This window comes from Molossus molossus, unplaced genomic scaffold (genome assembly GCF_014108415.1).
Source record: "Molossus molossus isolate mMolMol1 unplaced genomic scaffold, mMolMol1.p scaffold_m16_p_20, whole genome shotgun sequence".
Classification (NCBI taxonomy): domain Eukaryota; kingdom Metazoa; phylum Chordata; class Mammalia; order Chiroptera; family Molossidae; genus Molossus; species Molossus molossus.
This window is the reverse complement of record NW_023425356.1, coordinates 20438081-20465380: the sequence shown is the minus strand read 5'-3', so window position 1 is coordinate 20465380 and position 27300 is coordinate 20438081. Positions and strand designations below refer to the sequence as shown.

Here is a 27300-nt window from a genome sequence, read left to right as displayed (position 1 = left end):
ATTTACCCAACTCACCCCTTCCCTGACAGGCAAACCCCATCCTGGGACCTGCTGCTAATCCCTTAGCAGAGGGCTCGCAGCTGGTTATAAAGCCAAGAGGAATGGTTGGGCTGGAGAAAGGGGCCTCCTGCTCCCTGCTGGAGTCCGTGGTTCCAATGGCTGAGTGGCAGTCCTGCAACTGCGCCTGCTTCCTTTCTCCCTAAAGAGAGCAGGGCTGGGGGATGGGCGGGGGCAGGGCGGGGGCAGGGCGGGGGCAGGGCCCACACGGCCCTCCCCGGGTCTGTCCTTGGCCTTCTGACTGACCAGTGTCCAGTGACCTGCTTCTCTTCGATTTTCTTGTGATGGGAGACAGCTGTGCTGGGACAGAGTTTGGAGTACCCCCGCTCTAAGACTGGTGGATGGGGCATCATGGGAATGCTCTGGGGTCCCTCAGGATTGGTGTTCTTCTTCAGGCCACTGAGCTCCTCTGAGCCGTGACCTCAGGGAAGACAGAGATCGTGTCAGATTAAATGTGTCTATAGAGCTGCATAGTTGCAGGTTGAGTGAGTGTGTGCTTCACCTGGATGTGGACCGGTGTCTCTGATCAGATTTACGCTAACCCTTAACGTCTATTTTCAAAGTGCACATAAGAGGTTTGAGTTCTAACTCTCTCTGTCTATGATGCTCCTGGCTTTCATTGTACCCTATCCTATACCCAAATCTCATAAAAAAAATTCTCCCCTGCCCCTTGTATGCAGTTTTGTTTGTTTGTTTTTCAGACCCCAGGCAAAGGGAAGGATGCCCAAACATTTCCTTGCTGAGCTGGGAGGAAGGGGGAAGGCAGAATATCTAAAGATCCAGATTCAAGTTCTATACAGGTCCTTTTGGGCTCCAGCCACCAGTCTCTGAGTTTGATGCTTCTCCCTCTGCTGAAGCCCACAGGAAAATGCAATGAGGTATTTCAAAGGCCTATGCTTAGCTTCTGAGCCCAGAGTTGAGTTCCATTCGTCCAGGGTGTCCTGAATCCCCCCTGTTGTCCTGAGGACACCTTGGTCCTCCTAGAGATCCTTAGAGTCCCCAGCGCTCTGCTCCAGAGGCTGGGGTGAGGGGCCGGGGAAAGAGGACAGACAAAGCTGAGGCTGGCGATGGGGTTCCTCTCTCCCCACCCCCTGGATCTTGGCCCACTGCCAGGCAGGCCTGTGGGCAGACAACCAGTCTCAGCATTTGCTCCGTCCCAAAGAACGGGCAGGGCCGCCCTCCAGGGGACATGGGACAAGAGAAGGCTGAGGGTGGGAGGGGGTCCAGGGAGGTGGTCCAGCAGGCTGTAGGGAAGGGAAAGGAGCCCCTCTTCCAGGTCACTCGGACAGCCCCGCGGGTGACTCGATTTCAGTGCTGAAGAGTTCCTTGTAGAGTGGGGGGAAAGCAGCTTGGACCACAATGGGGTGGAGATGCTGGAAGGTCTGCAGCTTTTCCACGTGCTGGCTGCACAGGCTCCGAAGCTTCCCCTTGGGTGGCAGCTGGAGACGGGTTAATGGGGAGGGAGGGTCAGTACTTCAGCACTCTCCCCAGAGCAACACAGTCCTCTCCTCTCCTGGCCCAGGGCGACCCTCCGTGCTTCCCTGTGCACTTGGCGGTGGAACAGCCAGCCCCCACTGGTAGGGCTGGGTGCGTGTCCGGGAGGGGAGGCAGGGAACACTGGTGTGGGCAGGCGCACGCTTTCCGGGGGGAACCCTCAACCACGTTCCTGCTCCTCCTAAAGAGGACCCTGTTAAAGCTTTTAATTCACACATTACGCTCTTATAATAGTGAAATTCTGTGACTTTCTGGTTTATATACTGTCACATGGCTCTGCCTTTGCTGATTCTGTTCCCCTCACCTGGAATGCCTTTGCAATTCTTTGCTTGGCTAATTCTTACTTTCAAGGGCCACCTCCTCTGGGAATATTTCTCTAACTAGCCCCTCCACCCCCCAGATTAAGGGTCCTTCCTCTGTGTAGTACTTAAATCCCATCTTGGAAAAATGATCCAATTTATCTGTTTTCCTACCCTAGGTTTAAGCTCCTTAGGTAGGGTTCTCTCTCTTTCGTTCCCTCTCCCCCCCCCCTTCTCCCTTTTCCCCCACCCCCAGCAAATGCTCTAATAACTGTTTGTTTGAACTAAACAATTTCTGAGCAGGTACCCAACACTACCAGGACTCAGCCAGCAAGGGGGGGCGCCCAGAGACCCATGAGGAGACGTTGGGAGGGAGACCTCGTCAGAGAAAGGCTGAGAGAGAGCCATTTGTCTTCTGCTCGTCCCTCTATCAGCAAGTGAGGCTTAAAAAGCCCTCTGGCAGCCACCACCCCGGCCCCTCTGCCAGCTTCACTTCCCAGGAAAGGGGCAGTCAGGGAAGAGCAGGAAGCATGTGACCCTTGATTTATTTTTGTTAATCCTCACCTGAGGATAATTTTCCCATTGATTTTTTAGAGAGTGGAAGGGGGGCGGGGGGAGAGAGAGAGAGAGAGAGAGAGAGAGAGAGAGAGAGAGAGAGAGAGAAACATCGATGTGAGGAGACACATGGATTGGTTGCCTCCCTCATGACCCCAGCTGGGGTGGGGGATTGAACCTGTAATTCAAGTACATGCCCTTGACTGGGATCAAACCCGAGACCCTTGGGTCCATGGGTCAATGCTCTAACTGCTGAGCCTAACATTTCAGGGCTTTTGATATTTCTTGAATTCATTGTCTTTTCATTTGTACTGCTTTACTTTGAGTTTGTCTGGGCTTCTGAAATAGCTTCATTCATTCATTCTACAAGTTGTTGAGAACTTAACCAGATAGGCCCTGGGATGGGCTGTGGTGATACATCAGTAAATAAAATATCTACCTTTATTAAATGTATATTCTAGTGAAGGATCCAGAAAATAAACACATATATATCAGAGAATTTCTTTAAAGAACAATAAAGCAGCGTGAAGGGGTTTCTGTATGAGGAGGTCTGGGAAAACCTTTCCAGAATGAAGGACGGAGCAAGCCGCTTAGAATCCACAGAAGAGCCTCCCAGCAGCTGGAACAACAGGCACCGAAGCTCAGAGATACAGCTGTGGGACGTGTTCGAGGAACAGCACGGAGGCCAGTGTAGCTGGGAGGGCAGTGGAAGGAGAGGTGAGGGGAGCAGTTGGGGGTCATATTGTGAGGCCCGTAGGCCAGTACACAGACTCAGATTTGACCCTCAGCACGATGGGCAGCTATAGGAGGACGGAGAACAGTGCTGCGAGGCTGACAGGACAGACAAGGGGGCAACAGGGGTCCGGTTAGGAGGCCTCTAACAATCCTAGTGAAAACTGGTAAGGGGTGGGTGGCGTGTGTGTGATGACAGTGGGGAGGTGATGTATTCCAAAGGTGGGTCTCTATCTCCTCCTCCTAATATCTATCCTGCCAGACTTGAAGTTCTTTTTTTTTGTTAATCTTCACCCAAGGATATATTTTTTCCATTGATTTTTAGAGAGAGTGGAAGAGAGGGAGGGGTGTGGAGAGAGAGAGAGAGACACACACACAGACAGACAGACATCAACTGTTTGCCTCCTGCACAAGCCCTGACCAGGGCCAGGGATCAAACCTGCAACCCAGGTACGTGCCCTTGACCAGGAATCGAACCTGCGACCCTTTGGTCTGCAGGCTGATGCTCTGACCACTGAGCCACACTGGCCAGGGCCAGACTTGAAGTTCTTTAGGGCAGAGACTGTTGTTTGAGTCATTGCTGTATCCTCAGCGCCGGGCACTGTGCCTGGCACACAGCAAGGCCCGTTGCTTGAATGCTTACATAAGTGGTTCCTTTACACTGGTTCCAAATTAAATTGCCTAAATAATAGCTCTGATGATATCATTCCTTTAGCCCTTGGGGCTCGCCATTGCCTAGAAATAAAGCCTTTGCTCTTTAATATGTCATTTAATGTCCTCTCTGATTTGCTCCCTGACCTAATTTTCAAGCTTGTCCCTGCCTCCATCAATCTATCCTGATCTTACACTTTAGTCAAAATGTATCACAAATTATATTCTCCATATAGGCATTATTTTGTCTCCTTATTTTTGCTGATATTGTTCTCTAAACTTGAAATGCCTGCCCCACCCCCATGGATGTCTGTTAAAATCTTACCTATTTCATGGCCTAGTTTAAACGCTACCTTCTCTAGGAAGCATTTATGACTCACTCCTTTTACCCCCAAATTATTTTTAATCCTGTTCTATGTTCTTGTAACATTTCCCCAATATCTCTTTTTAAAACAAAATTTTTTTCCCTTTATTGCTTTTACAGAGAGAGGAAGTGAGAGGGTGAGAGAGAGAGATAGAAACATGAATGAGAGAGAACATCGATTGGTCGCCTCCTGCATGCCCTCCACTGGGGGTTTGGCCCACAACCTTGTCGTGTGTCCTGACCGGGAATCAAACTGGTGACCTCTTGGTGCGTAGGTGGATGCTCAGCCACTGGGCCACACCGGCCAGACATCCCCAATACCGTTTCTCAAAGTAACGTATCAGGGGCACAGGGATACGCTAAAGAGCACTGGGGCTAAATCTTGCATTTATCACTTACCTATCGTGTGAACTTGGCTAAGTCACTTACATCTCCTTAACCCTACGGGAAGATAGTAATACCTGCCCTGTGGACTGAGCTGCCCAGAGGATGAGAGATCACTTCTGCGACAGACAGCACTTAGTTCATTGCATTATTGTTATATCACAGATCACATTCTACTCTATAGTACAGCTATTGGTGCACGAGTCTCTTCACAACAGATTGAAAACTCATGGTGGGGACAAGGACATGTCTCTGTATCTTTCCATTCTACAGTGCCTTGTACAAGCAGGTGCTGGGTAAAATGTTGGCTATATTAAACTGAATTGCTCCCTGGAGGTCCCTCCCAATTCCAGACTCTCTAACTTTCCATCTTTACACACATAGAAGTGACTGCCTGTTCCCTTAGCTCCTGGGCTGTTGCAAGCTCTCTTATGCATTGTGGCAGATGCTTCTCTGTACCCTCAGACCCGGGGCCTCAGAAGCCCTGATGCCACAGCTCTGGCACTGGGCCTGACCTCTTCCACCCCAGGGAATGCTCCTACCTCTGCCAGGATGCCTTGGCGATGGGTCTTGCAGAGATGATGGTGAAAGGCCAGCTCCAGGTTGGACTGAAGCTGTTCGACTTTTCTTTTCTCCTGGAGCCCCGGCCTGCCTGGAGGAGGGGATGGGACCATAGTGAGAAGAAGAAGAAACATGGACATTAGCTTCCACCAAAAGGGTGTACTGTTTGGGACATCTGTGCTGGATGAGGTTTTTCAGCTGAGTGTGTTGTGTGTGTGTGTGTGTGTGTGTGTGTTGATTTGTTAACGGTTGCTCTGGGGCCTTAGGCTTGGCTAGTTGTCTACAAGGAAAACTAGGGAGAAAGATGAAAGGGATAAGTACTTCCAATCTCCCTGCTCCAAGCTGTCTTCTCAAGGCACCCTGATATTTCTCATAGCCCGTCCAGTGCTAGGCACTAGGCTTCTGCCGTGGGGAAAAATAAAAAGAGATTGGAAGAGAGCCCACTTTGCCGTGGCCAGCGATGACCTCAGATAGGAGATGGCCTTCGCGAAGCCCCCTGGGCCAGCAACAGGCCTCTAGCAGTCTGTAGCAAACTGCCTTTCAGCCTGGCTCATCTTTTAAATCTTTATTTCCAGTTTAAGGAATATTTTTAGGTCTCTACGCATTGGCAGAGCCAGAAGACTGATAATTTTGATCTGTCAACTCAGGTTAGTTGCTTGACCCACTTCCCCAGGTTCTCTGAATACTTGGCATTCTGCTGGCCCGGCCCGGGCCACTCCCTTCGAGTGGAGTGGATGTCCAGAGCCCCGCTGCGTGGCGGGCAGTCTTAAAGTTGGTCCGTACAGAGCGGAGATTCTCAAGTTTGGTGGCACATCATGACTGCCTGCCTGCAGGAGGCTACACCCCAGATGAATAACCTTGGAGTCTCTGGGAGGTAGACCCAGGTAGCAATCCTTTTCAAAGCTCCTCAGGTGATTCCAACCCAGGTGATTCCAGGGTGTAGCCACAAGGGCGTGGCTGACTGGGATGCACAAGAGAAATCCCTGATTTCTCTCAAGGAAGTGGCTCGCTTCCCCTCATCCTCACATTTCCCCCACTTCTCCAACCCCACCTGGGTGTCCTCTTCCCTCTCTCAGGCTCCTCTGAATCTTCGTTTTCACTCATTTTATTTTACAGCAATAGTGGGCCTTAAAGCAATGTCCCAGATTTAACCACATTTGAAGGTCTAGACTCTTCAATACCTGTCGCACCTCCACCAGCTGAATGTCCCTTCCCCCAGCCCAGGGACACTCACTGGCATTGATGAGGACAAGGGCTGTGTAGAGGGCAATCTCGTCCTCGGAAAAGTGCAGCGCACTCAGGGAGCGGGAGAAGTCAAAGATGGAGCTGATGAGCTCACTGCAGCCTGGCCGAGAGAAAAGGACGGTGAGCCAGCTGGGCGGGGCCACGGTGCCCAAGGACGCCCACCCTCTTGATGTTTGGAGCAGAGGGGCAATCTGCCCGGAAGAGAGGGCACCTTGGGTCTTGAAGCTTAGACCCATCCGACTCCTCTCTCTCATTTCCCTCTGCTTCTCACCCAAGGCTCGGAACAGCTCTACACCACCGTATTTGCCTTCAAAGAAGACTGTGTGGTTGTTGGCATTGTAGGCCCGGCACATCCTCACCAGCACCACCTCCATGGCTCCTGGGAGTGGGGAGGAAAACGCAGGTGTAGCGGCACACCAGGCCAGGCATCCCTCAGACCTGCTTCCTGTCTCCCTCGGCGTCCTGGTCCTTGACCACCTCCCTCCACTCAGCCCTGCCCCGGTCCACACTGTCCCCCTTCCCGCCCAGCCTGCCCCCTCCCTGGGCACCTGCTTTGAGCAGCACAATCTGGTCATTCTGGCAGAGCTCCATGAAGCCGGAGAGCCGCTTGGCGAACTCCACAACGTACTGAATGGCCTCGGTGAGGCGGTGGGCACAGCGCTCCCACATCTCCCACATCGACTGCAGGGAAGGACCAGGGTCCCGCTGTAGCCTCTTCATGACCCAGTGACCGCCCCAGGCCCCTGGGAGCCCAGACTGACACATGGCAGGGGTGTTTATGAACCCCCACATGCTCTCAACATGGCTGTTTTAGCCTATTCTTAGTACAAATGCACACTTGGGGTCAGTTCCTATCATTGGGTCCCACTAAGCACCCACCAGCTGTTGGCACGGACCAAGTTCTTGTGGGAGAATTTAAAAAGTCTAGGATACAGCTTTTCCCTTAAAGAGTTTGCATCTTGTTGAAGTGAAAAGGCGATGCTGAACCCCCCGCCCAAAGACATACCCAAAAGTCTTAGTAACCTGGAGAGGCACCAGTTCAGTGCCAAACGAGTGTTTTCAGAGCAGGTGCTATTGTCAGTGCGACAGAGGAGAGAACATAAGCTTTGGAGCCAATGGACCTGGATTTGCCTTTAGCTCCACCACTTTGGGACCTGCAGTGACTCTGTTAACCGCTCTGAGCTCAGTTTCCAGGTCTGTTAAAAATAGAAATATATACCAATCTCGTAGGCTGGTTGTCAGAAGGGTCAAGGATAACTGATATAAAAAAGCATTTAGCACAGTGCCTGGCAGAGAAGGGGTGTTCAACAAGTGGCAGTCAGGGCTCTGACCGTTTGGTTGATAGAGGAGGGAGGGTGCACCAAGGTGGGGTAGTGGAGGCTGAGTAAATGTCACTAGGCAGAGGCTCAGGGAAAGCTCTCATCTGTCTGCTGGGATGTAGACTCCCCCACTTCAAAGTGGGCACACATCTGTGTCTTTCTGTGATGCCCTGCTTTGCCCCAGCCCACAGGGTGTGCAGGTAGCCATTTCTGGGCTCCCCAAGGGTGGGATGTCCTCCCTCCTGGCAGGTCCCCTGGCCTCACCTTCCTCTGGTAGCCAGCCACCTCCTCTCGGGAGAAGAGGTTCGCGCGCTGCCGTAGCAGGTCCTCCAGCCGCAGTTGACAGGTTTCTCGATAGGACTTGCACACATTCTGCACCAAGTGCTCTGGAGCCAGCGGAGAAGGCAAGGGCTCCATCTCAGCCAGCTCCTACCTACACCTACGAAGGGCGCCCTCTGCCTGGCCTGGCCCTTCTCCCCCTCCCCCTCAATCCCTCGCCCAGGACCCGACTCCCTGGGGCTCATGTTTGGTTTACATGGGGTGCCAACTAGGACCTCTCTCTTGGAACCTCCTCCCTCATCTTCCCCAGCCCCTCTGCCTCCTCAGCTGCTCACCAATCTCCATCATGGAGGTATAGGGTGCCTTTGGGGTGCCGCGGAAACTGGGGCTGCAGTAGCTGTCCAGGCGTTGTCCTGGTTCCCCCAGCCCAGGATGCCTGGGATCCTCCAAATGAAGTCCATATCTGTCAGGGGTCAGCTGGCTGCCCGTGCTAGAGAAGCTCTCTCTGCCCTCAGCCTTGCCCCGCTCAGGGCTGTATTCGAGGTGGAACGAAGCCCCGTTGAGCCCGGCCTTGGCCAAGCTGTTGGAATAGGAGGGCCTGGAGCCTGGGGTTCTCAGGAGGCCAGGGGGACAAGCAGAGGCCTCAGGCAGGTCAGGTGAGGCACCCAGCGGCAGCTGCCCATCTGGGAGCCCCAAGGTGCAGGAGAGGGGGTCTGCCCCTCGGCCCCCTGCAGGAGGGGTTCTGGCCACTTGCTCCCGTTGCTGCTGCTGCTGCTGTAGTTGTTTCTGCACCTCAGCGTGTAGGCTGTCCCTTTGCTTCTTGGACATGCGGCCGAACTTGACAGCTAGAAGAGGCCGGGGATCGGGAGTTTTTCAGGCAGGAGCACAAGTACTGGGCAGAGTCAACAGGCATTTTGATTACTGCGGGATTAACTTGCTGCTCCTTGAAGAGCTGACTCCAAGCAGAACTTTTCTGGTCTTGCCTGAGAACCGCCCTTCAGCAGACTTTTGTTCAAGCCCCCTCCCGCCTCTCTCTGGCTTGCTTCAGGGCTCTGTCCAGCCCAGACACTTTGGTCTCCTGAGCACACTCGCGGAGCTTGAAACCAGTTTCTAAATGTGGCAGAAGTTAGGCAATGAGTCTGTACTGAGAGTTCTGGCCTCCTGATTTGGGGGCTGGGGGTGGTCGAGTAGGGGGCCTCAAGCTGTATTGGGGTCACCTCGCCTTTCTAGGAGGGTCGGAGGAAGAGGAGAGCTGAGAACACAGGTCTCCCTGTGGTCAGGCCTGCAGGCTCCCGGGTGACCTAGATACTCACCACAGCCCAACCCAGGCTCCGCGGCTTGTTTCTGAACATCCTCTTCTGCTCTCTCTTTCCTGCCTTTTCACTCCCCCCCACCCCTCCCAGGTGTGGGGGCACAGCCCCTCGCCCCGCCTGCCCCTTGCACCCCTGCGTGTTTCCTTTCACTTTGTTATTTTGGGCGCTGAAAAGTGCTGACAGGCTCCTTCTGGCTCCTCATCACCTCATGCCTCCCCAGCCCGGCCTCGGGTTCCCTCTGTGGTGGGGGTGGGGGTGGGGTGAGGTGGGGGGCGTGAGGAAGGTGGAGCACAGCCAGGAACAGCAGGCCTCCCAGCCTCATGGCCTCTGGGTTATTTTCAGGCCACCATTTCTGCCACAGTCCTGTGTTCAAGGATTGGGATGGGGCGGCTAGGGAGGGAGCCGGGCTAGGACTGGAGTGAGGGGCAGGAGGGAAAGAGGTAGAACCTGGGTGGTACTAGGCCAGGGGGTAGTGGGGTGAGAAGAATCCGTCTCGAAGAGAAAATAAAGACTTGGGCCTTGGGAAAGGAGGGTTTCCTTGCAGAGCCCAAAGTTGGAGACTGTGAAGAGCTATGATGAGCACAGCCTGCCTCCCCCACAATGGACAATGGAAGAGACACGCCTGTCTGGGGGGGCGTTTGTACAGACCAGGCTGCCCCTCAAATCAAGGCTGTCGGGAAAGCTCGGGGGACTGCCCGCTTGGCCTCACCGTCTCGGGACATGCCCAGTGCCAGGCATTTCTGCAGACGGCAGTGCTGGCATCGGTTTCGGCTGGTGCGGTCGATGGGGCAGTTCTGCTGGCGGGTGCAGGAGTAGGCCACGTTACAGTGCTGGCTCCGGCGGAAGAAGCCCTGGGGGAGGCAGGTGGAGACCCGGCTGCTGGTCTTGGCCAGGCCCAGCTCAGTTCGGGGCGCCCCAGCCCACCCACTCTGGCCCCAGCGCTCCCAGATCCTACGGTCAGTCTTCCTCCTCCATTTCTTAGCAGGATTGCAATTTGCCCTCCAGTCACTCCCCCAGCTTAAGACAAGGCCCCACTGTGTGCAGGGCCCTCCAGGTCAGGCCCCATCCTAGGTGCCTCGGGGGCCCATCCCTGGGAGTCAGTGGCCACCAGCCCTCTCTCATCTCTGGGAGACTGTGTACATGTGTACACTCACCTTGCACCCCTCGCAGGTAATAACCCCGTAATGGATCCCAGATGACTTGTCCCCACAGATTTTGCAAGGAATTACTTCAATTTGTGCTGGAAAGGAAAGAGCAGAAGGTCAGCCCAGGAGCCTTTTGTGGCTCCTACCCCGTGTTCCTGGCTGACACGGGGACACGGTGCTCCCCCACCCCCACGGGCTCCAGCTCGCTGTTCCCTCTTGCAAACTGGAAGAAGTGAAGTGCCCAGTGCTGCTCAGCCAAGGGTCTGTGGAGGCCGTTTTTGTTTGTGGGGTGGCTGGGAGTTGTTCCAGCTCTAGGGGGGCACAAAAAGCAGCTGCAGAGAGGCCACCTGCTCAGCCCTTCAAGTTGAAAAGCTCCAGTTGCCTCCCTCCCGCCTGGGGACCTAGGAGTCCTCACCACTTTGCAACACCTGCTTCCCGCCCAGGGGGCTTCCTCTGTGCCACCCTCCCCCACTGGGCCTGGCTCCCATGGCAGAGTGTGCAGTATGGCGGGGACGGGGTGCACCAGGCAGGGGCACCTGGGGGCAGGTAGAGATGCCAACCATCCTCAGCAGGGTAGTGAAGGCTCAGGGAGGGGCAGGGTGCACACAGTGGGGCCCAGAGAGTGTAGGGGAGACCAGGTGCAGCGCAGGAGAGTAGGGCTAACCTAGCCAGCTCTGCTGGGTGCCTGAGGGCAGGGAGAGAATCAAACAGGGCTCCTAGGCCCCTGGCCCCAGAGCAAAGAGAGGGTGGCCCTGTGCGTATGCACATGAGGGCCTCTGTGTTCAGCTGCGTGCCCCAGATCGCGAACTGCAGTGCTGCCTGGGACTCGAGACCATCTCATTCAACCTTTCCTTTCCAGATTAGATGAAGGAAGAGGCCAGGTGAGGAAGATGGTGGGCCCAGGTTCACACAGCTGGTTTGCCCCAGAGCTGGCTCTACCTCCCTGAGCTTTCCATATGCTATTCTGTGTACACGGCTTTTGGGGTGCACATATCAGTGGGCATGTTTGAGTGTGTGTGTGCACACATGAAAGGTACATGTGATTTTTGAGCCAAAGGCGTGTCTGCTTGAGCCAGGGTGCACACGTGTATTTGTGTGTTAGTATTTGTTCACTGGGCAATAAGACCCCCTCCTGCCCACTGAACTTGCTGTAAGCTGTGCCTGCGCCCCCCCCCCCACCAGTGCCGGTCCCAGGCTCATTGCCTCTGCTGTGCCCTTTCCCTGGCAATGCCCACAGCTCTCTACCAAGTTTCAGGGACCAGCAGTTGGCATTCCTCCAGGCCATCTTTGGAGGGGAGCTGGGCACTCCCAAGAGCATATAGGTCTCTTCTCTGCCATTGCTGACCTGCCGCCTCCCCTCTGAGCTCCCTTGGGCCCAGACCTAGACATTGGTCAGGTGTGGAGCCTGCTGGGGGGAGGAGGGAGGGTGACCAGGGCTTGTCTGCCATTCCCTGAAATATCGTTTCCATCAGCCTTGAGGTGAGTTAGAGTAAGCAGCTGCCTCATCAATGGGGACAGGGACATAGGTGTCTGAAACCCTCTGCTGGGACTCTGTTCCCCAGCCCCCCCGCCCCCCAGCCCCCTAGTCCCCCAGCCCCCCGTGCCTGCGCATCACCCACACAGAAAGCTGCCATCCTCCAGGACAGATGGAAAGTGAGCTTTTCAGATTCTTTCCAGTAAATTAAGAGCAGATTGGAATGAATGGAGGGGAAGAGGGAACAAGAGAGGTTTGGGTACTTGGAAAAAGGGCAGAAAATGTGGGGGCACCTGCATGTCAAATCACTTAGATTCTCTAGGCCTCAGTCCCCCATTGTCAAATCAGGAGAAAACAACACTGCCTATCCATGGGGTGGTTGTAGGATAGTTAAGTGATGTTACCTGTGGAAACGCTGGGCTAGAGGGGAAGCCCTGTTTCTGCTGGTTACAGCTGAGCTGAGCTGAGGGCGAAGAGAGCCAGTGGGCACCTGAGGTTGAGGAACATGCCTGCGCCCCATCGAGTCTGCCCTGGCCTCAACACCTTCCCCCAACACTGTGGTATCTCTCTCCTCAGTGGACCTAAGCCCAGAGAGGGGAGAAACCAACATGGGTCACCTAAAAATGTAAGTGGGAGAGAGATTAGGCCAAGCCACAGTGGGAACTCAGGCTTTGGCCCTGCCATCAACCACAGGCCTCCCTGCCTGTTCCCTTCTCCCAGAGCCACATCCGTGTGCGTGTGTGTACTGACCACACGGGTGACCCAGACACATCTCCCTGCCCCACGCCTGACCTGCTGCTGGTCCTGGCCCTAGGAACCTCACAAGAGTGTCACCAAGACCTCGCCTTTCTCATGGGACAATATGGCCAGCCACAGGCCTCCGTCACAAATACTGTTTTGGGGAGATATCTGAGTTTGGACCTCAGCCAGTAGGCCAGCCACTCCCCACATCCCCAAGACAGTGGTACCCAGGGAGACACAGAGTCAGAGGGTCCAAGCTAGAGGGTCAGGTTAATAGAGACTTAGACCCAGAGATGGAGAGACAGCCAAAGAAACAGAAAAACCCTCATGTCCTGGCTCTGTCAGCACTGTCTGGCCCTTCTGTCTTACTCCTGCCTCCCTCCCCTGCCACCTGTGTCCCCTTCCCTGCCCTCTGCCCAACCTCAAAGAGAGCGTCCTGGTGCTCGTGAGTGTGCCCGTGGAGGAGGGGAGGGCAGAGGACGAGGAGGGGAGGGCAGAGGTGGCAGTGGGGCAGCAGGAACTGAAAAACACCTCGAATACCTCACCTTCAACACACCCTGAGCCACTGCCCTGAAGTGGCAGGTGCTGGGAACCCAGATTGGGGAGGGGGAGCTGAGTAATCACAGGATTACTCAAACTGTTGCCCGGGAGCCTGGCCTGCCAGGAACTTACCATCTAAGGGCCTGCCGGTGCCAGGAACTAGAACCAAGCAAAGGTCAGGAACTCGAGGCCAGCCCTGCGGCGGCTCCCACAGCCCTGCCTCTGCCTTGGGAAGATCTGCGCCGCTGCTGTCCCCCAGGGCCCACCAAGGAAGCCTTCTCCAGATGCCACATGTGCATGCTGTCCCTGAAAGCATCTAGCGACTGCACGACCCTAGCCCTTTGTGTCTCGAGTGAGACCGTCTAGGTATCTTGTTCAAACGCAGGTCTGGACCCTGGAGGTCTGCGGTGCGGGGGGGCTGGCTCTGCCTTTGAACAAACTCCCGGTGGGCACCAAGCTTGCTGGGTCTCAGCCTACACTTTGGAGTAGCAAGGATTTTCTCCCTCTTCCTGCCAGGCTGTTCCCACCCGGGACGAGGGCAGTGTTGGTGGTCCCTTCCCCAGCTCACTCTGGTGTCTTCTCCATCATCCAGTGTGACCGCTGACAGTGTCATTCTGATGTATACTAAGGAAAGAAAACGAATCTCTCCTGGATTGCCCTAGACATGGAAGGGTCACCAGGGAGCACATCCTACATGGGGAAACACGGTAGAGACAAAGTAGTCTGTGCTTCCCTCCCTCCGACCTCTAAGCTCTCCCTTCTCACAGCTGTGAGATTCACTGATAGCGCTCTTTGAGTACTGGAGGGCTGGGCCTATGCCGCCCTAGGGAGCCAGCCCTCAGCCCTGTCCAGGTGCCCTATGCCACAGAGAGGAAATGGTAGGTGCAAAGTGGGGGCTTCAATCTTGGGGGATATCTCCCCTCAAACCCCAGAACCACCCAGGCCTGGTGGAGAAGGGATGCAGACAGAGGAACCTGGGGTCCTCCTCTGCTCTTGGTGCTCTGTCAGTCCAGAGGGGGAAGGGGGGACTCCCTCTCTTCTCTTTCCCCTTTTCTTTAATTTAGGAGGAATAATAATGATAGGCATAGCGCTGGCTGAATTCTAGCTCTGTGCAAGGCTTTGTATACATTTTTCATTTCATGATCACACCAACCCTGTGAAGTAGGTACTACTTATATTGTCCCCATTTTACAGATGAGAAATGACCGAGTCCAGGAGACAGTAAATGGCTTGACTGAGGTTACACAGCCAGAGGGGGCAGGTCTGGCATTTGAAGGCAGGTCTCTCTAACTCGAGAGCCAGGTCCTCACCTTTTAGCTATATGCCCTGCAAGAGTGAGCTGCCAAAGCACGGAGGAGGACGGGAGAGGGGGTGGGTTACTACTGGCCGTAGGGAAAGTGGGATGTGGCGGGGGCAGGCTGCGAATGGGATTCAGGGAGGGCCTGGAACTAAAGCCAGGACTCGTGTCTACGGTAAAGCTCCAGAGAGACAATATTCCCTGGGTCCCAGCTCTTCCCCCGTGGTGTGGGTCTTCTCCTGCCTTTACCCATTTCTCAGGGGCAGGCTTCCAAGGTGGAACAGCTTGCCCATCCCGACAGAGCTCCTGACTTGGGACTCCTCTGAAAGACCGCAGCTCCTTTGGGGTGTGGAGTGGCTTTCATACACCTTAGTAGACCTCTCTGCAGACTGCAGACACGAATGAGTGAATGGGAAAGGGGAAGGTGTCTTTTCTTAGCTTAGGCCCCTCTCTCCCCGCAGCCCAAACTCTCAGTCCTTTTCCCCAGGGAGACCACAGCGGGTCCACTCTGTGCCCCAGCCTGCCGCCGGCCTCCCTCCTTCCTCAGCTCTCAGTTCCTGCAGCTTCTGCAAAGCTGGAAACCACGGTGGTGGGTACCACCACAGGGGCAGGGGAGGGGAGGGCTGGGTGGGGGTCAGGAGAGAAGCAGTTCTACCTGGTGAGCCCTCCTCCCAGCCCATGCCCGAGAAATTTCTGCTGATACACCCAGATCCCAGGGCTGAGAAAGTAGCGAAGCTAAAACTCAGGTGGGCGAGGGAGAGTCTGGGGTTTTGAAAAGCCACGAAAGACAGCCAGCCACCTGAAACCCCCTCCTTGTGCCCCCGCCACCCCCGCAGTCTGGGACAGGAGAAAGGAGGGGAAACAAAAGAACTGGGTGAAAACAACCAGCGAGTGGGGGAGGGGATGAATCACCGGGAGGAAGCTCGGAGGAGTGGGAGCCCAGATGTCACACTCAGCTGCCTTCCCAGCCTCCAGGGCTGTGCCTCCTTTCCAGAGGCCTCTGCTGCTCCCAGAGGCCTCTGCTGCTCCCAGAGGCCTCTGCTGCTCCCAGAGGCGCAAGGAGTCAGAAGGTCCCTGGCTCTGGCCCTGAGGCCTGCGCTGTTACCATCCCTCCCCCCAGAGACATTTCTATCCTTTCTGAGCCCAAAGTCCCGGGGAAGGTGCCCTGTCCCAGCAGCAGGAGTGGACCAGCCATGGAGGGCAGGAGACCCCAGAGCTGCCTTCTTTGGAGAGCTCTTCATCAGGGGAAAGCCCCTGTTCCCCGTCTGAGTCAGTGGCACAGAGGCAGGGCAGGGGAGCCCCTGGGAGGACCAGCAACAGCAACACCCCTGTCTCATCGTGCTGGGGCGGCCTGGGAAGCTCCAACCTCCAGAGCCCACAGGGGTGTTTGGGATCCTAGTTAGGAATGGGAGGAGAGGAAAGGGCAAGCCCAGGACTTTTGCAGGGAAGGGGGCGCCCCCGTGTCCAGTCCTCAGCCGGCCCTGGCTCTCAGGGTGAGGCCTGTGGCTCCCTGGGGAGAGGACTTCTTTTTGGCCCAGGCTCCTCAGCATGATCGGACCTGAGAAAGACCAGGCACAGCGAGACAGGCATGCACCTGTGCCCCTGGTCCCCCTGCCTCCCCATCCAGGCCGAATGCCAGTGCCTTATGCCTGTGGGCTCCACAGTGGCCATCGCCTGAGTGAGACAGATGACCGGTCCGCCCTCCCTCTGGGCGCCTGGGGACTTTTTGGCTCATGGACATTTCCTCTACGTAGGAGCAGGGAGCCCATACCATCCTTCCAGAAGCTCCAGAAAACCCATGCCTCCTGCTTTCCACCGTCCTAAACTCCATTGGTGCTCAGAGTCTCCCCGATACTGCCAGCATGCTTCCGCTTCGTCTCTCCGAGTCTGTGTCTCTGCACTCTAGCAACGCTTTGACTCTTCTGGTGTCTCTTCATTTATATCACTATCCGGACATCACTCTGCCCCATGTGCTCCTTGGAATTGGGCTTCTGCATCTCTCTCTATTTCTTTGTAATTTTTCTTTTTAATCCTCACCCAAGGATATTTTTCTAGAGAGAAACATCAAAGTGCAGACTGGACCAGGGCCAGTGAGGAACAGCAACCGAGGTAGGTGCATTTGACCAGAATCTAACCTGCGACTCTGGTCTGCAGGCTGACGCTCTAACTGCTGAGCCAAACCGGCCAGGGCACTCTCTCTATTTCTCAGTCTGCTTCTGCTCCTTGGTCTTTGGAGCAGGAGACTGGTCCAATGTCACAACCCCAAACCTCCAGTGCTCCAACTTGCCCCAGCTGTCATCAGAGGGCATGGTGAAGACTGGCACTCGGGGGGTGGGGGTGGATAGCAGTCAGCTACGCTGGGGCTACGAGGAGATACCCAGAGATGTCCAAGTGAGAAGAATCAGTGTCACAGAGTCCCAACCAGAAGAGACCACCTCTCCTTTCTACCAGCCTGGATGGAGCTGTGGGGGGATATAATGAAGAGGTGCCCCGGAGTCTCCCTCAGCCAGTCCTGGGGACTGGCTGTGAATGGGATTCGGTGCCGGGCACTGAAGCACATCCAGTCATGGGGTTCTAGGACGGACTTGCTAATTTGAGGCCATTTCTGGGAGGATGACTCTGCTAACCTTTGCTGCTAATGGGAAGAAGCTGGAAGGGAGGCTGACACTCCAAGGGATCCTCCATCCTGTGGACGTTTTTGGCTCCTCTCCTGCCCGTCCTGGCCCACCCCAGCTCACAAACCTGCACCGGAGTCCCCACCCAAGCTCGGAAATGGAGCCTTTCCTCTGCTTTCCTCCTTCACTGCCCTTGGGGGTGCCTAACTCAGGGACCAGGGCTCTCTCCTTGGTCCTGGGCCCTCAGAACTGGGAGCCTCTCTAAAACTGGTTTTGTTTTTAAATTCGGCTTCCTTATTTTGCAGATGAGGACACCATGACCCAATGACTTGCCTAAGACTACATGGCTAGTCGGCGACAGAGGTGGCAGCAGAACTTGGTCTTTAGACTCTCGGCCCATGGGTCTTTCCGGGTCCTAAGACAGCCTTCCTTCTGTGTCCTGGGGAAGATGCCAGGTTGAGGCCCGGGCTGCCTCAGGATCCAGGCCTCAGGGGCACGGGACCTTCCTCTCTCTCCTTTTGCCCCCTGCTCTGAGAGGTTCTCTGGCTTTCCTATGTGAACACGGGGACCAGGGGGTCTGCCCACTCTTGCTCTACTAGAAGGCACAGGGACCCCAGGCACCTGCCCACCAACTGTTGGCCCATGGCTCCAAGCCAGAAAGGGGGTGAAGCTGAAAGCTTTCTGCTCCCCTCTCCACTGCCTGATCCCCCTCGTCAAGTGGGTGACCGAACCTGGGGGTACACACACACTCACGGCACTCTGGCTGGATTGCACTTGGTCCTCACGTCCTGGGCTGGGCAGAGAGCATGGTGGCTCTGCGGTGGGTGCTGGGGTTCTGACCCTTCCTGCCTGCTGACCTCACCCGCCTCTCACCGTCCTGCTTCTCCCGGGACAGCAGCTCCTCTGGCCTCCCTTCCCACGCCGTTGGAAGGCAGGCGGAGGCAGAGAGGACAGCACACTGCATGGGAGCTGAGCCGGGAGACTGTGTTCAGGATGCCTGTTAATCACCTTCCATCTACTACCACTGTCTGATCTGGAGTGACGTCCTCGGCCTCTCTGGGTCTCAGTCTCTCTCTGAAATGAGGGGGCAGGGCACCTCAGGTACTCTTGGAGATCCTTTCCAGAGCTTACGACAGAGGAGTCCCTTGGCTATCACTGCTCTAAGAGAAATGCCTGGGAACCAGACTGCCAGCTGCTCCACTCATTTCCCAGCAGACGTCGGCCTCACCCAGGACATGCCCACCAGGGGAGAGCACTCAGCTGTGCTCACTTTGCTCCCAAGACACTTTCTTTCCAGAGGGCCTGGGGATGACGATGGGACCCAGGCTTCCCCGCTCCCAGGTGGCCCCGTTCACTTACTTCTCATGGCTGAGCTGTAGGCTTTGCCACCTTAGCTCCCTTTCTTTCTCAGCAGGGGGTGGTCCAGAGGTGGGCACAGCTGGCAGCAGGGTTGGGGGCGAGGCCTCTCAGCAGAGCCTCAGCCTGCAGCTCTGCACCCAGCTCTCCCCCAGTGCTTCTGGGCAGGGGGGTTTAAGCTAGCACCACACAGGTGGCCGAGTGACAACCCCCCAACTCCGCCACCCCCTACCCCTCCCTAGGGTGCAGCGGGAAGGATGACAGGCGCCCCATGTGGCCAATCTGGGCCTGGGGCAGGGTGTGAGGGGCGGGGCAGCCAATGGCAGGGGGCGTTGGAAAATTCCAAAACCACATGCGACAGCCACACGCGGTAAAAGCTGTTTCCACCTGACAGGGTAGCTCTGGCTGGGGAGCCCGAATGGAGCTCACACGAGCCTGGGGCCAGTTTCCTACTCTCCCTCCCCCTGAAGATTCCCAAGTCTGACCCTCTTTGCCAGGTGACTCCAGGGACAGGGATGTTTCCAGAGGTAAGTCACAGGATGTCTGCCTGGGGTGGTGGCGTGTTCCACCTGAGACCCTCTGGACTGCCAACAGCCGTGCCCACGGAGGTGCAGTCAGAGAGGCTGCCCCACCACCCACCATGCTCATGCCCTCCCTACAGACACGATGTATGCCCTGGGGTAGGAAATAAATGATAATAGTAGCAGTAATAATCATCAGACAAATGCCCACTATCTGTAGGAAGGGTTAGTCCGTCAGAAATTTTCCTCGGGAACAAAACTGCTGAAATGATGATGATAATTATACTATGTGCCAGAAATGGTTCTCAGTGTTTGATGTGGATGATCTAATCTTTACAAAATACTTGATGAGATAGGTACTGTTATCACCATTTCAAAGATGAGGAAAGTGATTCACAGAGAGGTTAAGCAACTTGACCAAGATCACACAGCTTGTAAGTGGTGAAGTCAGGATTCAAACTCAGGTAGTTTGGTCCTGGACCCCACTTGATGAATGGGAGGGTTTCTCTGGTTCAAGACTGCTCTTGAGGGTGTCTCAGCTTGCGAGGGCACCCCTGTGTGTGCCCATAGAGTTTCTTGGACTGGGGGTCCTTCTGCGGGGCCGATCAGTTTTAGAGACCCTCTCAGCTCATATCTGCTCTATGGGGTACCTTCGCCTGGGGGTTCCCTCTTCAGGGCCTCTTAGCAATCAGGTCCCCTCTTGGTCTGGGGGTCCCTCCTGGGTTCCTCCCTTCTTGGCGTTGTCTCAATTCGGAGCCTATTTTCAGGGCCTCTCCGCCTGGGCAAGGTGCTCATCTTTCCTGGCTTCTCTGGGTCAAACTTCCTAAGAGGTCTCTGATCTTGCTGGAGCTGCAGTAGCTCCTCAGCTTGGTACAGAACATTCCCTGCTGGCCTTCCTCAGCTCTCAGGAGCTGGGCAGCAGACGGGGTGAAGGGCTGCCAGCGTGGGTTCTCGGGAAGACACTCATGGGGGGTACAGTTGCACAGGGCCAGTGGGTATCGCAGGGTGTGGCCCTGGCCGAGGTTTCTGTGGTAAGGGGTTAAGGGTAGGATGGAGTTTAGCCTCTTCCAGTTCTAGCTGCTCCGAAACTCCCCCTTTACCCCCCACCCACATATGGTCCCTGGCTCCCTTCCCCCAGCTCACACGTCACTCCTTGACCCGCTTTCCTCCCAGAGCCCTGCTCAGCATTTCCGTGGGGCCCTGTGGCTAAGGGCAGGCGAGGCAGCGATCAGGATTGTGCTGAGCAAAGCAAGCCCCCACCCAGGAAGGTGCAGCATCCCGGAGGGCCCCCAGCCCCTATCTGCCCAGCTCAGGGAGAGAGTGGTGCTCTGCCCTCTGTGATTCCTCTGCCCGGAGCAGGAAGGTTCTAGACAATTTTGGCAGCAGAAGGGGCGGCAGCAAGCTCTCAGGAGGCCATTGAAGGGAGTCTCTCCTGCTCCAGGGTTGTCCTCGTGAAGCCAGGGACCCCTGCTCAAGGAGGCTTGCCCCAGAGTGCCCGCAGGCTGCTAAGGGCACGCGTGGCTCCGAGGGATAGAATAAGCTCTGGGACTGAGGGGAAGTGGATGCATTTTCTGGGAGAGTAGCTTCTCCCACAAACCAGGAGTGGTCCCTAGAGAGGATGCTTACTCCCTCGTATCCATGGGGAAGTCCTTCCTGAGCTCTAGCCCCTTCTCACATGCTGTAGCCTCAGTCTTCCAGGGCCCGGGGACCCAGAATGTCCCTGTCTGTTGTGTTTCCTACAGAGATGAAGGCTCTCCTGCTCTCCAGCCCTGCACAGCCCGGCCCCAGGCTTGTTCACACCTCAGGATGTGTTAACCACAGAGATGAACACCAAACCTGGCTCTGCTGCCACAAAGCCTTGTGCAGGCCACTGAGCCACGCTGCCCCACCCACTTCAGCTCCTGTGTCTCTGTCCAGCATCTCCCCTCCTTTCCCCGCAGCTCCCTTTCCATGGTTCCCCCTGCTTCTTTGCAGTGTCCTCTCTCACTCTTCAGGCTCCTTCCTTATCTCCTCCACTGCCCTGATCTCGAGGTTTCGTCATCCCTCCCCCTCTTTTCCTCCTCTCCCCATCTCCCCTGCTTTTCTAGGCTTCGCCTCTGCTGAGGCCGGGCCACCTCTGCACGGCTCCTCTGTCTCTGTAACCGGTGGTGCCTTTCTTTTACGAGAACCTCCCACAGCCCTGGCTGACTCTGTGCCATCTCTCCACACCCCAGCAACTGCTCTTGCCCCAAGTCTCTACTCACAGGTGTGGGTCTTCTTTGCAGCCAGCAGCTCTGTAAGGAGAAGAGAAGGAGTCAGGCTAACAGTTGAAGACCACAGGAACCAAGAGACGCTCCCCTCACTGACTGGCTCCCATCCCCACCCCATTCCTTCCCAGTGGACCCTGGTGTCTGAGGAGAAGGTGGGACCACCCTCCACAGTACCTCCTTTTCTTCATTCTCTGCCATTCAGTCATACTGGCCATCTTCCAGGTCCTCAAGAGTGCCAGGCACCTCATCAACTCTGGCACTGCCCAAGCTAACCCTTCCCCCCGGAATGCCCTTCCCTCACACCCGCTGTGTCTAGCCAACTTCTCCTTAGTGCTCAAGTTTCCCGTTACATCTCTTCCTTGCAGAAGCTGTACATGCCACTCACCCTGCCCTGGTGCTTACACACTTAGCACCTTGCAGTTGACTTCCTGGCAATGCATCTCATAACTGATTTAATGGTGTCATTATCCGGGAACCAGGCTTTCCTGCTAGATGGTAAGCCCGAGGGAGGCAGGGACTGTGTCTGCCTTGCTCACCCTGTTACTCCCAGAGCCTTCGATAGGCCTGGCCCGTGACAGGTGCACAGTGATATTCTGCAGCCAGAGTTCAGTCTCTACGGGAGTTACATTTTTTGGTTGGTTGTTTGTTCCTTGAAGCACCTGGGCCTCCCAGAGGTATGAGGTTGAGAGTAGGGTGGTGAGGATGTTTGGAGGAAGGGGACAGGAGAGCTGCAAGCACAGAGCCTGCTCTGCCTTCCACAGGCCCGGCTCCCCGGCTCCCCGCCAGCCAGCCTGCACAGGAAGACGCTCTTTCCCACCTGCTGTGTGGCATCTGTCTGGGTGGAGAGCGGGCAGCAGGAAGCACAGGTGGGTTGGCGCAGGGTGAGCAGGGGGCAGCTGCTGCGGGGAAAGCCTTAGCCAGAGCATTTTTGGGGGTTGTTCATTCATGTGGTTAGCATTTTTTAAACATCTACCAAGGGAGCCCCTGAAGGTGCTTACCCCCCACAGACCTGGTTCATTTTCTACGTCTACACAGCAGCTCCGCACAGGGCACAGGGCCAGTCTTTTGTCCCAGAAAACCCTGCAGCCCTGCTTTATGCCCCCTACGGTTTCCCTAACCTCTGAATCTGCTCTCCTGTTATTTTTTCCTTCTGCCGTCTCATCCTGGACACCTCCCTCCCCCAGGCCCCCACTGTCCCTCTGGCAGGCTTCCTCCACTGGGCCAAGTGGAGGTGAGTGGACTTGAAGGCCTGGCCTCTGCTGGGGTGGGGTTGGGGGCAGGACTGCCCAGAGAGGGCGTGGCTCCATCAGCCCCTCCCACCTACCCGCTGATCCTGCCTAGCCCCACCCGGCTTCCTCCCTGACGTGGCACCCTGGCACTGCTCTCTGGCTCCAGCCTTGCACCTCAGAGCAGTCCTGGGGTGGGGGTGTCCCCTTGTGTCTGGCAGCGGTGTTCTTCCTCCACCAGGTGGTCCTGGAGCTTGGCAGCTCTGGCCTTCAGGCTTCCCCCTCAGTGTTCACAGCTGACCAAGCATGTGGCCATGGGATCTAGTCTGAGAGGGTCTCTGAGTAAAATCGTTGGTGGAACAAGGACTGCCTGACTCTGTCCCCCGCCGCACTGGGTTCGGTACCCCACCTAATCTGCAGAAATGAAACCCCACGCCCCCGGGCCAGCGGGAGCAAGGTGCCAGGCTCGCGGGCATGGGGAATTTGCTCTCTCCCCCACCCTTGACTGTATTCCTCAAAGGCAGGGCAGGTTTCTCCACTGGTAAATGAATAGGATTGAAGTGGCCAGCTTGCCAGTTGTTGCTGTGGTGTTCTAGCCAGCTGAGCCGTACAGCAGTGTCCCCACGGCTCCCAGGGGGTGCTGACACTTGGGGGGCCGGCCCACCTTCTCATCCTTCCCTTGATCTAGCTTCCCTGCCTGTGCCCCTCTCCCTCCTCGGCTCCTCCTTCCTCATTTCTCCCTTTTTTCCCTCCATGCATTTCCTGTTTCTCCCCTTTCCTAGTTCTCCTCCTCTGTCACGTCCCCAGCCCCTCCTCCTGTGTCTCCTCCAGTTTCTATCAAGACTTGTCCTGCCTCACCTGCCTGCAGTCCCCTGACAATTCATCTCTCTCTTTCTCTCTTCTCTTGTCCCCCCTTTCCGCCTCGTCTCTTGCCAGTCCCATCTCTCCCTCTCCTCTGAAGCTCCTGGCAGTCCTTCCACCTGCCTGCAGGCCTAGGGCCTCTTACCCTGGGAGGCTCGGTGGTGTTTCTGTGGGGCCCTGTCCATGGGGCAACTCCCTGGTGCCGTCCTTGCTGCCCTGGCTGCCCAGGAGGGCAGGGAGCAGAGCCCAGGGAGGGTGGGTGGAGGGAGGGAGCACCTGGCCTGTCAGCAGGCAGGGGAAAGGAGTGGCTGGCAGAGCGTCCTGGCACCAGAAGGGGACAAGGGGAGGGACGGAAGGAACAGACTTTCGGAACTTTGAGGAGAAATGGGATAGGTGAAGGGAAGGGACCCGGAGGGGACTAGCTAGCATTTACTGACCACCTACTGTGTGCTGGGCCCTTTGCCAGGCACTTTATGTAAATCCATGATTTTCTTTGATCCTGACAGCATCCACCGTGAGGCAAATATAATGATTCCATATTTACGCACAAGCTAAGTGATGCTCAGATGTATAAATTACCTAGGGACTTGTACAAGGATAATAAGTGGTCCAGCTGTGATTTGAACCCAGGTCTTTGTGACTTCAAAATCATGTACTTTCTCCCTGATAGAAGACAGGGGAAGGGGAGATGGGGAGAGAGAAGTAGGTTTATTTGGGGGGGTTGTGCTTCTTCTCCAGGGTGTGGTCAGACATCCCAGTGGTTTCTTAGTTCCTTGAGGCCTCTGCCTACTTAGCCTCTGACCCTTACTGCGCTTCCCTAGAATACCCTGACTCCCGATGCCTCCATTCCTCCTGGTCTTCTGGGGGCTGGGGGCTGGCCTGGAGGAGTGTGTGTGGGGGGCTGAGGAGCAGTGGGAGGGGAGAGGAGGTGCTGCACCTACTAGTTGGGGGAAGGAGAGCCCCAGGCTGCGTGGGCCGCACTGGCCTGCACAGGGGGAGGGCTCCGGAGGGGGAGGGCTGCGGGATGAGGCTTCAGCGGGTTCTGGATGCCACTTCTCTCCTGCACTGCCCTGGCCTAGAGTTTGATTAGCTGGGCCTGGCTCTCCTGGTTACCCAACAGGCCAGCTGGCTAGGGGCCAGGCTGCAGTGGGGAGGCTCCCTGGCACCTCCTCCTGCTCTCCCTCCCAGCTGGTAAACAGCAGAGCAGAAGCCAGCCATGCCACAGCCTCGTGACTCGCCCACTCCCCCCCACCTCACGCACGTGGCACCGGGCGTGGAGAGGGCAGGCAGCTGCCCCTTCCCTCTGGGCCCTCCCACCTAGGCATCCTCCACTCCTGCCAGGCCCTGGAGCGTCACGCTCTGCTGCCCTCAGCACCTCTGTTCCTGGGTAGCTCCGGAGTCTCCCGATGGCCGCAGCTTGAGGGACAAAGTTAGAAGTAGAGGATGACTTTCCAACTCCCTAGATGGCTGACAAGGAGATGGGAAGTGAGGAAGGGTGAAGTGGAAACTTTGGGAGACCTTGTTGGATGGCGAGCCTGAGGGTTGTGTTCGTGCCTCTGAGCCTCTGACGTGGGGTCCTTTTGGTAAATGTGTGGCCCACGTGTCTATGTGCACTTTTCTGCACAGAACAGGATGTTGGTCTGTTTTGGGGCTCTGTCCTGGGGCAGGGTGGGAGTGAGAAGCAAAGCTCTCCAAAATACCACCCCACCCAGCACCCGCCAGCAGATAAAGAGAGCCAGCAAAAGGCAGCGGGATGGGGTTCAGGACAGTGCTGGGGTGTGATGTCCTGCTCTCCCTTCCCTCAAATGACGGTGTGCTTCCCCTCAGTGTCCTCTCTTTGTCTCTCCCTGCAGACTCTCCCTGTGTATGGCACTTTCGTTTTCTGTCTTCTCCAGCTCTTCCTTCTCTGTCTCTTCTCCTCTTTGAGCCCCTCTTCTTCAGTGACTCTGGGTCTCCCAGGCCTTCCCTGACTTCCCAATCCTGGACACAGAGTGAGACCATGCCGAGTGTCTGGGATGGGCACTTGATCCTGCCACTGTGCCAGGCAGCCCTGCCTGCCCCAGATATCAGGTAGGGCTGCCTCTCCCAGCTGTGCCACTTTGTACCATTGTGTGGGATGGGGAGGAAGTGAGGAGGGAGACAGGGGGTTGGAAGACAAGGTCCTGGCCTCTAGGCCTAAGTGAGTCACATGCTTAGACATTCTCATGTCTCTACTCCTTTCCTGCCTTAAGCATGGGTGACTGGGTTCTTTCTCTCCGGGGCAAAAAGGTACCTTGGTCATCCTTTTGGGAAGTCCCCCTTCAGGCCTAACATTTCTCCCTCCTGCTCCAAATCACAGCCCTTTCAAAAGAGGGCAGTTGGTATTTCCTTCTCAAATATATTCTTATATTCTTATGCAAGGAGGAGGGCGATAGGGATCAAGAGAATCATTTCACCACCACCCCCAAAGTGCCCAGGTCCCCTTATCAGGTTGGGGCATCTCAACGCAGGGGATAAGCAGACTGGAGGGGGTGGAGAGTGTTGGTGTGGCTTGGAACTGGGGAGCAGTCACCAACTTCTCTTTCCCTTCCTCCCCACCCCCTAAACCACAGAAACCACATAAAGCTCAATGCAAGCCTGGCCTTCTAGGGAGGGCCTGGGGCTGTGAAGGTGAACAGTATGTAGGTCCTGGACAACCATCCTTTGAGGGCCACCCTCTCTGGGAAGCCTGATCCAGTGATTAGGGACTAGCTTTCTTGGGGTTTTCTCTAGGAGGTGCATGTCTGGAAAGATCTTAACCAACTGGAATGACTCAAAGAGGGGATGGCACCCCCTCTCCCCTCATCCATTAAAAAAAGGACAACCAAATCTCTATAAACATCTATAGATCTCACAGCCTCTACCCCACCCCCTTCCTGTCACAAAGGCCACTGTGGGTGAAGAACTGGCTGGAGTTTGACCCCAGCTCTTGGCCCTGAACTTACCATGATAACCCTGCCTATACCACTCATCTATTAATTCACATCTGTGGTCAGTTAGGCTTGGACACAGCAAAGAGGGTCGAAAAGCAGGGGCCAAAAGACTTGGGTAAGAATGTGTCCCCCACTTATTAGTCCTCAGTTACAAAACAGTTCTGACTTGTGTTTGTGAAAGTGTTTGAGCTTGGAGGCCAGAGCAGTCAACACAGGAGGTGTTCTTAGGACCTTGTGTGGCCCCAGGGCATGTTTCTGTGGCTAGCTAGCCAGGAAGTTCTCCAGGAACATTGTGGCTCCCATCACAGGGGGACAGTTCACAGCTATGAGTACTGAGTGAAGTGCTCCTTAATGGGGTGGACTTGAATTCTACCTCACGGTCTCCTGAGTAGAGGGGTCAGTGGGGGTTCTGGATGGAGCTATAGTCCTAAATTTTCCCTGCAGCTAGGCTGATCCCCAGGCAAATTTATGTCATCTCTCTGATCTAGCTCCTGGGTAAAATGGGGATACATCTACCTCACTGAGTGGATGTGACAATTAACTGGGCTGACACAGGTGAATACATGACCTCCTCCCCCTCCATTCCTGTAATCTTCCTTTCTTCTCTTTATCTGACTCCCCTTTCTTATGCCCCCTTTCCGGTTTATTTTTCTCTATAACGTATCACCCAGGGACTTTTTTTTTTTTTTTTTTAAATCCTCACCCGAGGACATTTTTCAACATTTTGTTGAGATAGAGTGGGAGGAAGAGAGAGAGAGAGAAACATCGATGTGAAAGGGACACATCGAGTGGCTGCCACCCACACGACCAACCAGGGCCGGGGACAAACTGCAACCGAGGTACATGCCCTTAGCGGGAACCGAACCCGGATCTCTCTGGACCACAGGCCGATGATCTAACCGCTGAGCCAAACCGGCCAGGGCCAGGGACGTTTTTTACATTTAACTTATTTATTTTGTATCTTGTCTGATCTCCACATTTAATTTGACTATTGCCATACCCTATGCCAATTACCTCATAGGTCCTCCCTAAGTATTTGTTGAAGAATGCCTGAGTGAAGGTTGAATGTCT

The 27300-nt window shown here is 55.7% G+C and overlaps 1 protein-coding gene across 2 annotated transcripts; it reads right to left on the bottom strand.

Moving 5' to 3' along the window:
- Window positions 1-310: 310 nt before the first annotated feature.
- Window positions 311-23515, bottom strand: RORC (RAR related orphan receptor C). 2 transcript variants are annotated; one of them, XM_036272525.1, is made up of 11 exons: window positions 23424-23515; window positions 21186-21215; window positions 10408-10493; window positions 9963-10104; window positions 8276-8785; window positions 7926-8047; window positions 6891-7023; window positions 6614-6721; window positions 6332-6442; window positions 5079-5188; window positions 830-1496 (listed from the first exon to the last, which is right to left on the bottom strand). In XM_036272525.1, the coding sequence occupies exons 1-11, from the start codon at window positions 23461-23463 to the stop codon at window positions 1335-1337; spliced, it is 1554 nt and encodes a 517-aa protein (XP_036128418.1). In that variant the 5' UTR covers window positions 23464-23515; the 3' UTR covers window positions 830-1334. The 2 variants fall into 2 exon arrangements, with proteins under 2 accessions (XP_036128419.1, XP_036128418.1); XM_036272526.1 differs by lacking the exons at window positions 21186-21215; window positions 23424-23515 and adding an exon at window positions 18425-18585 and having other exon boundaries at window positions 311-1496.
- Between the last annotated feature and the right edge of the window lie 3785 nt (window positions 23516-27300).